Source organism: Rhincodon typus, chromosome 6 (assembly GCF_021869965.1).
Source record: "Rhincodon typus isolate 14 chromosome 6, sRhiTyp1.1, whole genome shotgun sequence".
NCBI lineage: Eukaryota > Metazoa > Chordata > Chondrichthyes > Orectolobiformes > Rhincodontidae > Rhincodon > Rhincodon typus.
The window spans coordinates 82,673,600-82,688,029 of record NC_063337.1 but is presented as its reverse complement, the minus strand read 5'-3'; the positions used below and the strand labels follow the sequence as shown (position 1 = coordinate 82,688,029).

The following is a 14,430-nucleotide window of genomic DNA, read 5'->3' as shown; positions in this document are numbered from 1 at the left end:
AGTCTTGAGGGGCCGAATGGTGGAGCAGTCTTGAGGGGCCGAATGGTCTACTGCTGTTCCTATTATGTATGTTTGTAACTTGGTTTCCCCATCAAAAAACTCAAACAGGTTAGTTAAACACTTTTTCTTTTCTACAAATGACCCTGGCTTTTTAAAATTAATCTAAACTTGTCTACTTATCTGAGATTATTGTTTCTAAAAGTTTTTATACTGCCAAAATCAAGCTAACTGACTGGCTTGTAGTCGCTGGGTCTCCTTGCACCAATTTTTGACCAAGAATGTAGAACTTGCAGTTCACCAGACCTTTGGTATAACCACTGAATCTAAGACAGTTTGGATGATTATAGCTCATGATTGCACAATTTTACATTCCCTTCTGAGTGTCCTCACATGTAGCCCATCCTATCCTAGTTATTTACCAACTTTAATTACAAACAGCCTTTCTAAACCCTATTTGATCTATTGTTAGGCCTCCCAGTGTTTCAACTATTTCCTCTTTTACAATGACTTCAGCAGTACCTTCTTCCTTGGTAAATTCATTTCGTACCTCAGCCATGCTCTCCACCTCCCTGAATAGATCTTCTTTAGGGTCCCTAATTGGCTCCATGCCTTCTCTTACTTCCTTTTTACAATTGGTATGCCTGTGGAGGACTTTTGAATTTCCTTTTATGTTAGCTGCCTGTCTTTTCCCATGCACTGTCTCTGCTCCTCTCTGGTTTCCTGTTTCCTCCAAACTTTCTATTTTCTGCCCAGATTTTACTTAGACCATTGCCCCTAATCTCAGTGTTCACCTTTTCAATCAGGTAGTGAGCTTTGGCTTTGGTTGCCTTTTATCTTCCTCTAGAAATGTACTTCAGCTGTTACTGAACCATCTACAATTTGAAGACAGCCTTTTGCACTTTCACCATTGTTTAGTAATCTGATTCCACCTTACTCTGGCCAGGTCTGTTCTCGTTCCACTGAAATCAATTCCTCCAGTTAAATTTTCTTTTACTCTGTATTGTCAGTTTCCTTTTCTGTAAAGAGTCTGTTGACTTTCAAGACACAGACTTTGCTGTGAAAGGTCAAAGTTTAGTTTCTGAAATGTTTGAAGATTTCATTTTTCATTTCAAACGTTATTTTTAAACTTCAGCATTCTGGTTCTGACTGTATGCCTGTCAGTCTGAAAAGTTCCTGTTATTTTTTATGTTCTGAATGTTTGTATCGATGTTCTAAATCTTTTTTTGTCTTGATGTACTCGCAATCTAAATGTTTAGCCATATGTTTAAATTGCTGGTGTAGCATTAGTCATCAGTAGATTCGTAGACTGTCCTTATTAAGAGTCTATGATCTACTTGTATCAATTAGTTTGTGTTCTGAAAGTCCAATACCAGCTTCAGCTGTGCTAAGGGAAAGCTTAGCCCAGATTTGTAATAGAATATGAATAAAGTGTTTGAGATTTTGAAATGGAACAGAAACATGTGCATTTACATAGCTATAAATCTTCCTTCCTTGTAACTTTGCACTTCTGTTGCTAGAAATGCCGGTAACTTATTTTCATTTCGTTTCTACAATATGTGACTAGGACTTGGCAAAATGGAAGAATCGACGCAAAAGTTATACTTCAGACTTGCAGAGGAAGAAGGATGAAAGAGAAGAAATTGAGAAAATAACAAGTGGAGAGAATGCTAGACCCACAAAGACGTTCAGACAAATGAGGGAAGAAAGGTAACTCTGGAGTTCTCTAATGTTCTCCTTTGCTCTAGTCAACCTGTGTAATGGTGAAGGATCTTGCTAATTGGTTCTGCAGCTGGCCCACAGCCCCATTTGTTTTGTATTCAGGGATATACTGAAATTGCCTTCCATTTGTTGACTGCAGATGTCTAGAACTGTTTCAGCCAGTTTCTGAGGGAACAGAAGAATAGATCATTGATCTTGATTTTTCCTAATAGCACAGATGGTGTGACGATAAAAAGGTATTCCTTTGGAATCAGTGATGGTGACCCAGATTTTGTGGCTGTAAGAGGACAAGTTGGGGGAATGTGGTACAGTTTATAGAATGGAATCTTGGAGTCCCTACAGTGCACAGAAAGGTCATTTGGCCCATTGACTCACAATGACCTGCCAAAGTCCAAGTTTTTTAATGCATTAATGGAATGGGATGTCAGAGAAATGCACAATGTATATATGTATGTAATCAGCATGAAAATTTTAAACAATTTTGTAATCTTAATGATCGATTTAATCTTTCCAACAAAAATTAAGCCTCATTCCAATTTTGACGTTTTGAGTAGACATTCCACTGTAATTGGGTGTTTGGTAGCAGTATGAATATGTAGTACCCAAATGATTGCACTAAATTTCGATGCTAATTCTATGCTGTATCAATTAGTCATAGCAAAATAAAACTTTAGTTGAGATTGATGTCAGTTACATGTGTATAAGACTGAAGACTCTGGAATGTCTTAGTTAATTACAGGTAAAATGATGCTTTCTAAGTATTTACAATGCCAGGATTTTGGTCAAGCTGTATAAAGATCTGAAGTGACTGCAGTAGAGCTCAATTTTCATAATATTTTCCCCTGAAGCAGGTGAGACCATTGTTGTATCCAGGAGCTTGGTAGCTCATTAGAAATTTTGATTCTACCGATTTGTACAAGCACATTTTAAGAAAAAGTGATGGTGTGCACAGAATTATTTAGTTCATGTCATTAAACGGCATGAGGAATGTTAGGTGAACAAAACAGCATACTTTCAAATGAAATCTGGAGTGTTTTTATCTGGATTTAAAATACTTTTTGAGCATCACTCATTCATGCATAAAGCTTAACAGATGCAAAAGAAATGTGCAGTCGCATCCTTTTAGGAGTGGAGTTCATTTCCTGAGAGAGACATCAGATGTGCAATCCCTTTATCTTTTAAATTCAAAGTATGCAGCAAGTTGGGGAAATTGTTCTTTAGTATTGTTGCTGAATATATCAGGAAAACAAGAAATGTAAAGTTCCTGCAGCTGGGGGTTGGGATTGAAATACAACACTAATTGTCTTGAAGCTGACTAGATTTCCAGTTTGTAAAAGTTGTACTACGGCATAGAAATTACAGCCTAATAAAATAGCTTCACAGAGCCACACCTACTTATCATCTCAGTTTCACATTCACTCTAATTAGGTGTTTCTGTTCTTTTCTTTAATTCCCCTCTCCCTCACAGAGAGCTCAGACAGGAGGGATCATATGGTGGTGACCAAACTGATTACAGAAAGCTCAACTCTTCTGACGAAGAAGTGTTTGCTGAAAAGACACAACCCCCAAGACGTTTTTACGCAAAGAGCTCTACAGTGGCGAGTGAAACCCCTTTCACTTCCCAGAGGAGTGAGGTGGTTTCTTCAGCACCTCCGTCTCAAGCCTCAAAGAGCAAGACAGCATCAGAATTGAAAAGCACAGACAACGATCAGTCAGGAAAGCAAAGCTCTGCTCCCTTCTATACCCGCCATGCAATGGATCGCAAAACTGAATCAACCAAGGTTTCAAATTCCCTGCCGAGGAATTACCAAGCACCTGATGTATCCAGAATTGGACCTGTTGTCATGCCAAGACCCTATGGCACACAATCTAAAAGACTCTCCTCCCTCACTAGATCTTATCCGGTAAGTTTTATTCTGGATGAATCCTATGGGTTTACTTAAGTAAACTGTTTCAGGGTTGTTTCTGATTGAGTTTTTTTTGTTCCGCCCCCCATCAGATATGCTCACGATTTCAAGTTGCAAGTGCCCTGGTTATTTATCAATAATAAACCAGTTTTCTTTGGATCTAGAACGTTGCAGCCTTATGGATTGATTTCTCTTTGTGCATTCTGCTTTACGTATTTTAACACTGGTGAAAAATATAGACAAGCTGTAATCCACTCTTCTGGATTTGCTTTTTAGACAAGACGATACAGACTTTTGAGGATTTTTTCACCTTCAGAAGCAGGAAAAGTGGCAGAAGTTTGAACCCATTTTTGCAACACTTTGTGCAGAACTATAGACTACCACCCAGTTTTAGTTTTCACGGTTGGCATTATGCGCAAAGTCTATTTAAGTTGTAACAGCGTATGTAAACCAACACCATTGTGACATTTCAGCATGTAACCCAAGAACGAAATACTACTAAAAATTCAGTAGGAAGCATTGTAAAGAGAACTGACCGGTTAACATTTTGAGTGCTGATCCTTCATAAACTCCAGCATTTTCTTTTTTTTGCTTCAGATGTCCGGCACCTATAAGGTTTTTTATTATTTTATTTGTATTTCAATTTGTAGCTTAATTTTGGAAGCAGAGAGAGGGTGGCATGTAAACTTTGAATTGCATTTTTTAGAATTGGTGCCCACAAATTCCAGGCTTTTCTCTGTTGCCAGTCTTCTCTGGTACTATACTGAGAGTGATGGCTTTAGCATCTGTGGATGCCAGAGGTTGCAGTCAGCATGCTATTTTTATACTGAGTGTGAAGTGCTGCACTGTGTCACACATCAATAACAAATCTCTCATTTCTGTGTTGATATATTCTGATAGAAAAAGAATCGAGTGAAGTGTCAAGCTCATGCCTCATAGCATCAACAATGCATCTCTTTAGTGTGCCATTCTTTTTATGAGGTGCTTTTGCTCTATCTCAATTTTAATCAGCTATTACTTGCCTTCAATTAATGTCTCATTCTATTTTAATGCAACATATCAATTTAAGATAGTTGAGTATTGGTTACAAAAAAGTCCTGGCAGTTCACAGCTTTAACTCCTGCATGACCGTAATGTTTACGATTGTAACAAGCATACTGGCGTGTGAATGTGCAAATATTTTACTTTGAGGGTGGGGACAAGATGAGGCCTTCTATTTTCTTTTGTGGGCTGCCAGCTGAAATGCAAGCTATTTGCTAAATAAAGAACTGAGTGTTGTAATCGTGAACCACAATATGCCGCCTCCCTTTTCAGGCTAAGTTAATTAATGTTTTTCAGAATGACCTATTTTGATTCCCTGTAATAAATGCTCAAGCAGTTGGTTGATCTGTCTGATTTTAACTCTGCTTGTTGCATTATCAGATAACTGTAGCCTCACAATGCACATTCATGCAGCTGAAATTGAGTTGAATGTTTGTTTTACTTTAGTTTTAAGTTTAAGCAGGTGCAGATCTTGGCAAAGCTGAGAACAGATTGCAATGGTCTTTTATTGGTAAAGGCTGCTTCTCGCTTAGTTTAAGCTGAAGGCACCGAAGTTTAGCAGTTGCATTTGTTTCTTGAAGCTGTAGTGGTGTGATTTGACCCATATTTATAGCAGGGAAAAACAGGAGTAGCAAGGATAACGTCTTCAAAGTGCACTGCTTTAATGCAATGATTCTTCATATCTCAAAGATCCCAAAGAGTAGGTTTAAAAAAAAAATCTGTGCAAGTCACATCTTTAGATAAGCTTTAGATGTCTCAATAAACGTCAGTGTTTGCCTTGCCATCAAATGCAATCACTGTTTTTGGTCCTGGACCTTTTACTGTAGATGTATTGTTGTATCATGGTGTGAGTAATAACTAGGATTTTGGAATAAAGTTAGGATTGGTTCTGCATTTAGCACATGAGTGGACGTCGAAGTCATCATTGTGTGACTTTGTCAAAAGATGTTTCTGTTGATGTTTGGTGACAGGGGTGTTAGGCTTGTTTATGAAGTTTCCTGTTGTTGAATAGCTTTTGAAAATGCACCACCTTGATAATGTGTGACCATTACTTTGTTGAATAAATGAAGCTCGATTAATGACACAGACATGCACCTCAGTAATAGTTCATAGAAGGGAATACTGTCTATAGCTCCTTTGTACTTGTTATCTGAGTAGTGCCATTTACTTCCTGGATTATTATAGACTTCACTGGTCTTTCAACTCCCTTTCTGAATTCTATTAATCAAACGTATCTATTACTGTCAAGAGTCCATGTGATGTATTCTTGAATCAGAGATAGTAGGAACTGCAGATGCTGGAGAATCCGAGACAACAAGGTGCAGGGCTGGATGAACACAGCAGGCCAAGCAGCATCATAGGAGCAGTTGCGTCTCTTCCATTGAATCCGTTATGTTTATGAACGATACTTTTGACTTGTTTGTTTTTCAGTTGCAAGATGAATCGCTTAAATATAACGGAGATGCGAATGGCCTAAAAACCTCCCGGGGAGCACCAAGTTTCTTTTCCAAGCTAGAAGCACAAGAATCCAAGAACAGTCGTGGGGTCTTGCCAAAGAAAGAAGAGGGAGCTACGTGGGTCAACACTTCCTGGAAAATGGAGGAAAAGAGATCAGTGCCGGTCAATCTTTCTTCAAAATCAGAAAATGATGTGTATGCGAGAAGCAACCTTTTATCAAAGCAAGATGATGATGACCAATCACAGGCCAGTGCTGTAATGAGTAGTAATGAGGAAGAGGAGGAGGAAGAACAAGAAAGGGCTCCATCTCTTAGTAAGAATAACTTTCTCCAAGAGTCAAAGCCTGACACCACTACTGGCCCAGGAACAATGAATTCTTTTACAAAAACAAGCAGCTTGCCTACAGCCCCGGTTACCACAGCAGCCACGGAACAGGTAAGTCTGATAAGTAGGTTACTCTGCGCATTTGAAATCTGTCTGGTAATATGATAGTCTCTCCTGACTGCTCGTACACCGTTTTTTAAAAAAAAATCCTTTCAGACTAATTACTCTGCAATTAATTAACCCCCAAATGATCTATCAATGTATAAAGAAAATACTAAAATGCACAACAAAACCTATTCTTCATAACTGCCTGACTGAGCCTTTTCCCTCCACTGGGTGTCTGTAACTGGGAAAATAGCAGCCAGAAACTAGGTTTTGTCATTTGGGAATAGTTTTTTTTTGTAGCCTTCGAACCGTTCATCCTGGCTCATTTAGAGAGTGTTCCCGGACATTCCAGTCATGCCTAGGGTTGTTTGCTGGTGTCACAGAAAAGATCAATTAGATTGATTGATTGATTGATTTATTGGATTGCTTTTCCAGGGGGCATTAATGATGGCTGTCCTTGTATTGTGGGTTTTATGAATTTTACTTTCCTTTCAGGGGCAGTACAGTAACACGCGAATAGTTATTAATCAGAGGCCGAACAGTGATCGTGACTTTGGATTCACAACCATTTGGAACTCTACGGGTATAACTGTCAAATCAGTCGAACGAGGTAATTGGGTTTTTTTTTAAATTGTAATATACACTTTGGCATTGCCTTGGAGCTTGAATCTGTAGTATCTGGATTTCATGTCTCTTGTGCTGTGACTGTAGCAACAGTCACGCTGTTTTTAGCTGATGGCCATGAATGATTTATGCTGTGCTGGCCGGAAGGTCATTTTCCCCTACAGAATTCTAATTTAACCAAAACATATTGGAGAAAACCAATCAAGTGAAGTTGCGTCTGTATTTTGGCATGCAAAGGGAATTGTTCCACAGTTCCATTTCTTTTTATGGAATAAAATATTTTATCTCTCATTGAATGATTTAACTTTTTATGTGGCTTGTTTGCTCGCGACCTCTTTGCAAACCCTAACTTTTCAACAGCTCTATGCAGACTTGTATAATTTTCACGTAACTTGTTCTGCAAAAGTTACTGTCACACCCTTATCGACTTATGTTTCCATTCTCTGAGACAGTCTGGGGAAGCATTCTTCTTTTGAATGTTCATTGGCAGAGGTATAATGAGGTAATATTGGAAAATGGATGTTTTGTTTCAAATGTTAATATATTCTGTGTACATTTTTTTAAAACGTAACTAGACTCGCCTATTTAATTTCTGAGGGTCTGCTAGTTTTGGTAGCTACAGTAACAAACTCAAATTTTGCTTTACATATTTGCGCAGTGCTGCTACCCTTAGAATGTGAGTGGTTAAAATAGGCCAGCCTAGTTGATTTGTACAATGCATTCTGGCAACCTCCCATCTGGATCAGCTAAAGAATAATTGAGTTCACAGGATCATATCAGTCCGCAAAAATCTGAAATAATTATCCTCTACTTGGGGCTTGATTATACATTTGAGGGCAGGCTTCCCACACCCCACTTTAATGTTTGGCTGACTGCCCTTTAATTGGTGTGAAGTTTGTCTTTTAACCCTCTCCAGGAGGAAGTCCTGCCTCGTGGAGCTTCTGGCCAATCAGAGATAGCGGCTTGGCAATACCAGCAGCTGCTGGGAGCAGTGGCTTGTCTTGCATTGGAAAAGTGTTTAGCAGTAGACCAAATTAAATGTGGGACATTCATACCTCTCCATGAGGCGGTACAGGTTCTCTGAGCAGCCATCTATTTGGAGGTCTAAGCTTGTGTGTCCCAATAGGACCACTGCTGCTTGTATTTTCTACTACCAGGAGATCTAATGTTGTGGTCTGTGTTTTGAGCCATCCTCGCACATTTACTGTAGCTCATTACAGCTGCTCTTGTGAAGTCATCTTTTATCATTTTTCCTTTGTTTGCAGTGTCACGTTCATAGTCTAATAATTAACTACTAATCAGGAATTAATTAACTTCCATGGGTTAGTTTACTTAAAAATAGTTATGAAGTAGACAATGCAACAAGGCAGCTGTCGTGTGTAATTTACAAACCCAAGGCAAAGTTGCAACATTGTCTACATATATGCATTGAGTTCTTAAAGATGAATTCTCTTAATGCTAAAGTACACATTACAACAGAGGGAGTGGGTTTTTTTGTAGTTAGTACATCATGTGGATAAATGGCACAAGTATAGGTTAACTGCTGTGATCTTGTGGCATTTATGGAGACATGGTTACAAAGAGATCAAAACTGGGAACTAAATATTCAGGGATATATGACTGAAAGGAGAGGCAGGAAGCAAATTGTGGTTGATTAGCATTGTTACTAGGAGGTGGAATAATTATGGTAGCAAGAAGTGATCTTGGATCAGAAGACATAGACTCCAAAAGGGCAGTGGTAAAAAATAAAAAGGGAAAGATGACACTGGTAGGAGAAATCTGTAGGCCTCCAAACAGGAGATGTATGGTTGGACAGAGAATAAATTAGGCAATAATGAAGGCAGTACCTTAATCATGGCTGACTTTGGCCTTCATGTAGATTGGGATAGTCAGATTGGCAGAGGCAATTATGAGGAAGAATTCATAATGCATTAGACACTGTTTCTTAGAACAAAATGTCAGTCTAACCAGGGATCTTGCTATTTTGAACCTGGTGATATGTAATAAGGTAGGCTTAATAAATGATGTCAGAATAAAAGAGCCCCGAGGAAACAGTGACCCTAACATGGTAGAATTTAGCATTCAATTTGACAGGAAGGAACTTTGATTAGAAACTACTGTGCTAAATTTAAATTAGGGTAATTAAAAAGGAATGAGGGCAAAACTAGCTAGAGTTCAGCAGTAAAGATGGTTGAGGGACAATGGCAGATCTTTAAGAAAATAGTTCATGGCTCACAGCTAAGTGAAATTCCAGTGAAGAAGACGAATTTTAGGAAGGGGGTAAGCTAACCTTGGTTAAGCTGGGGAAGTAATAGTTTGCTCAAATTGAAAGAAAAAAAAACATACAATGTGGCAAAGGTTGGTGGTAAGCTTAGAGAGTTGGGAAAGTTTTCTTAAAAATCAATAAAAGATGACTGAAAAAGGAGAAAATAACCTTTTGGGTGTTAACTTATAAGCAATATCAAGATGTGTATAGCAAGAGCTTTTTATTTCAACAAAAAAGAGCTTCATTTTGTGAAGGGGAAATCATGCCTGACTAGAATTCTTTGGGGAGGTAACAAACAGGATAAATAAAGGAGATACATTGGATGTAATATATTTGGACTTGGAGGCATTTGAGAATGTGCCACACATTAAGCTACTTAACAAGTTAAGAATCCAGGGTGATGAATGGATGGAGGATCAGCTAACAAACAGAATTGGGGTAACAGGGATGTTTTTAGTATGGTGATCTGTTAATAGTTGGGTGCCAGAGAGATCAATGCTGCAGCCACAATTCACATTATGTATAGACTTTGGTGAGGAAAGTGAACTTACTGTAGCCAGGTTTGTGGATGACACAAAAATAGGTGGAAAAGCAAGTGGTGAGAATGGCACAGAATCTGCACAGGGATATAGGCAGCTAAGGTGAGTGGCCAAAAATTTTGGCAGATGGTGTATATAATGTGGAAGAAAAATATAAGGTTCTGCAGGATGAATAGAGGAGCTGAATATTAAATAGAGAAAGACTACAGAAACCTACAGAGCAGAGGGATTTGGAAGTCCTCATGCATATATCAAAAAACTAACATTTAAGTTCAGTGGGTTATAGGGAAGGCAAATGGAATGTTGGCTTTTATTTCAAAGGGAATGAAGTACTGTATCAAAGTAGAGAGGTTTTGCTTAAACTACACATCACACTAGTTAGATCAAAGCTGGAATAGTGTGAACAAAGTCAAAAGAAAGTGGCCTTGAGTGGCATTGGAGGCACTGCAGAGAACATTCACTTGGCTGATACCCGGTATGGAGGGACTGTCTTTATGAAAAGAAATTGTGTAGGTTGGGCATGTTCTTGGAATTTAGAAGAATGAGAGGCAGCCTTATTAAAAATGCATGTTTCTTAGGAGACTTGTCAGGATGCGTGTGGAAAGATTGTCTACCCTTGTAGGACCAGAGAGCGTAAGCTGTGTATTTAAGAGAGATGAGGAGGAATTTTGTGTCTCAACAGCTAGTGAATCTGTCGAATTCTTTACTGCAGAAGGCCGTCAAGACTAGGTTCCTAAATATATTCGAGACTGAGACAGATTTCTAATCAGTAAAGGAATTGAGAATTGTAAAAAGGCAGCAAAGTGAAGTTGATGATGATTAGATCAGCCACAGTCTTAATTGTATAGCAGAGCAGATTCAATGGGCTAAAGAATCTGCTCCTACATCTTACGGTCTTATCCTTCACCCTTACACAGTTACTTTTGGCTACCTCCTGATCATCTGCTATTGTTTATCCTAAAGAGATTCATTTGTGTTGGTTAATCATTGATAGTCGTTGTCAAAGTTTAATATCAAATGGTGGGTAAATTCATTAAATTGTGGAAAATGAATTAATTGTGAATTATTATTCATGAAATTTGAATGGGGCAATTAAGGAAATTGAGATTAAGTGGATATACAAACTGCTCCAAATAATTAGATTTTCATCCAGAGATCACATGTGGTTGTTTTTATTTTGTGATTCTTTTTGGTAAGCCAACAAAAAGAAAAATATCTTTCCAAGCATTGTGACAGAAATAGACTTTATTTTTCTTTTAAAAACTGCATTGGTCAAGAAAGGCTTATATTTGTCTTTGCATTGACAGGGGGACCAGCAGAATTTTGCCAATTGCAAGTGGGTGATGAAATCATTTCTATCAATGGTAATGATGTAGCTGACATGAGCCACCGGGCTTGGATGGAAGCCATGGAGGGCGCAAACCAGAGCGGAAACCTGAACATGGAAATCAGAAGATATGAGAACAGTCGTAAGTCCTTCATTCTCTGGGTTCTTTTTACAACATTTTAACTAAAAATTGCAGATATGATGACCTGTTGATGCATCTTAATCAAATAACTGAGAAATTATCCCATCACAACCATTTCCCCTTCCTGATCAACTGCGGTGAGGACAGTGTTGCAGGCAGCCTTCCTTCCCAGAAGCCAGTTGAGACCCTTAAGTGTCAAGGGCCTGCCACCACTATTATCTAACCAGCAATGGGTATGTGCCTCACCATCCAGGTAAGTTGTTCAACTAAACTCATTGCGTTTACCAGGGCAAGGTGGGGGACACCCCTCAGTCATGGGTACTGTGCCAGATTAAAGGACTTGACATCTGAAAAACCAAAGGTGGCAGGAGATGGTGGTGGGCGAGTTTGGCCTGCAGATGGTTATCATGTAGTCTCCCCCGTCCCCTACTTCCAGTCAATCACCCCCTCCCCATGAGACCAATCTCTCACTTCCATCTTGTGGTCCACTACCCACCCTCGATGGGTCAGCTATACTGAGGGTGAGCACCATTCCTGATGGCATTGCTGGTAATGGAAAGATAGCAACCTCAGATTACCTGGCAGCTCCAGGGAGGGTGCGCAAAACATGACTTGGGGCTTAATTAGACAGTGGCTCATTACAGTCCAGTCAAGCACTTAACTGGGCAGCAATAAAGTTATGCCTCCTGGAGAGGAGTGACACAGGGTTCCCACTCATTTTCCAACCAGCTGAGACCCCTGCCACCCTCTTTAAATTCTAACTGTATTAACTGAATACCTAATTCATTTCATTCTTTTATCTGCTTTTGGAGGAGGAGATGTGGACAGTGAAAGTTAATTCACTCAAATTTGTATTCCACTGTACATTGAGATGTCTAAATTTGGGTTTGGTATATCACAACTAGATAACCAACTCCAGTACAATTGCTTCTTTTATAAATAATATCAAAAAGGATAGGTATAAATTTCAAGTACAGCTGAGTAATCATAGGCCTTTCTCTCCCTAGTTGCCCTGTCACTTTGATTAAGAGGACATCTTCCCTATGGTGTCATATGCAACCACATGTGCCACCATATAATGACAGAGTAAATAAATCTCTTACTTTAAACTCACAAATATAAACATAAAATGTATATATTATAATTTTATAAATAAAATTTATATTAAAACACAAAAATATGTAAATATTGTTTCAGAGATAGTAGGAACTGCAGATGCTGGAGAATCTGAGATAACAAGGTGTAGAGCTGGATGAACACAGCAGGCCAAGCAGCATCAGAGGAGCAGGAAGGCTGACGTTTCGGGCCTAGACCCTTGTTCAGAAACGGGGAAGGGGAAGGGGGTTCTGAAATAAATAGGGAGAGAGGGGGAGGTGGCTAGAAGATGGATAGAGGAGAAGATAGGTGGAGAGGAGACAGACAGGTCAAAGATACGGGGTTCAAGTCAGTAAAGATGAGTGTAGGTGGGGAGTTAAGGAGGGGATAGGTCAGCCCAGGAAGGACAAACAGGTCAAGGGGGCGGGATGAGGTTAGTAGGTAGGAGATGGCGGTGGGACATGAGGTGGGAGGAAGGACAGATTAGGGAGGCGGGGACAAGCTGGGCTGGTTTTGGGATGTGGTGGGGGGAGGGGAGATTTTGAAGCTTGTGAAGTCCACATTGATACCATTGGGCTGCAGGGTTCCCAAGCGGAATAGGAGGTGCTGTTCCTGCAAGCTTCGGGTGGCATCGTTGTGGCACTGCAGGAGACCCAGGATGGACATGTCGTCTGAGGAATGGGAGGGGGAGTTGAAATGGTTTGCGACTGGGAGGTGCAGTTGTTTAATGCGAACCGAGCGTAGGTGTTCCGCAAAGCGGTCCCCAAGCCTCCGCTTGGTTTCCCCAATGTAGAGGAGGCCACAACGGGAACAGCGGATACAGTTTACCACATTAGCAGATGTGCAGGTCAACATCTGCTTGATGTGGAAAGTGGGGCCTGGGATGGGGGTGAGGGGGGAGGTGTCGGGGCAGGTGTCGCACTTCCTGCGGTTGCAGGGAAAAGTGCCGGGTGTGGTGGGGCCGGTGGGGAGTGTGGAGCGGACAAGGGAGTCCCGGAGAGAGTGGTCCCTCCGGAAAGCAGATAAGGGAGGGGAGAGAAAAATGTCTTTGGTGGTGGGGTCGGATTGCAGATGGCGGAAGTGTCGGAGGATGATGCGTTGGATCTGGAGGTTGGTGGGGTGGTACATGAGGAAGAGGGGGATTCTGTTTTGGTTGTTATTACGGGGAGGGGGTGTGAGGGATGAGTTGCGGGAAATGCGGGAGACACGGTCGAGGGCATTCTCGACCACTGACGGGGGGGGGATGTTGCGGTCCTTGAAAAACGAGGACATATGAGATGTTCGGGAGTGGAATGCCTCATCCTGGGAGCAGATGTGGTGGAGATGAAGGAATTGGGAATAGGGGATGGCATTTTTGCAGGAAGGTGGGTGGGAGGAGGTGTATTCCAGGTAGCTGTGGGAGTCGGTCGGCTCGAAATGGATATCAGTTTCCAGGTGGTTGCCAGAGATGGAAACAGAGAGGTCCAGGAAGGAGAGGGAGGTATCAGAGATGGTCCAGGTGAACTTAAGGTTGGGGTGGAAGGTGTTAGTGAAGTGTATGAACTGTTCGAGCTCCTCGTGGGAGCACGAGGCGACGCCGATACAGTCATCAATGTAATGGAGGAAGAGGTGGGGTTTAGGGCCAGTGTAGCTACGGAAGAGGGATTGTTCCACGTAACCTACAAAGAGGCAGGCATAGCTTGGGCCCATGCGGGTACCCATGGCCACCCCCTTTGTCTGTAGGAAGTGGGAGGAATTGAAAGAGAAGTTGTTGAGGGTGAGGACGAGTTCAGCTAAGCGGATGAGGGTGTCAGTGGTGGGGGACTGGTCGGGCCTGCGGGACAGGAAGAAGTGGAGGGCCTTTCGGCCATCTGTATGGGGAATGCAGGTGTATTGGGACTGGA

General features: G+C 40.8%; 1 protein-coding gene across 4 annotated transcripts in view; it reads left to right on the top strand.

Moving 5' to 3' along the window:
* Positions 1 to 14,430, top strand: part of LOC109921271 (LIM domain only protein 7-like) — a 218,675-nt gene that overhangs the window by 179,214 nt on the left and 25,031 nt on the right. For all 4 annotated transcript variants that reach the window (XM_048598226.1, XM_048598224.1, XM_048598225.1 and 1 more), the window contains 5 exons: positions 1,565 to 1,707; positions 3,188 to 3,623; positions 6,099 to 6,560; positions 7,050 to 7,164; positions 11,291 to 11,452. In XM_048598226.1, the coding sequence (XP_048454183.1) occupies positions 1,565 to 1,707; positions 3,188 to 3,623; positions 6,099 to 6,560; positions 7,050 to 7,164; positions 11,291 to 11,452 (1,318 nt within the window). The remainder of the gene's footprint in view (positions 1 to 1,564; positions 1,708 to 3,187; positions 3,624 to 6,098; positions 6,561 to 7,049; positions 7,165 to 11,290; positions 11,453 to 14,430) is intronic.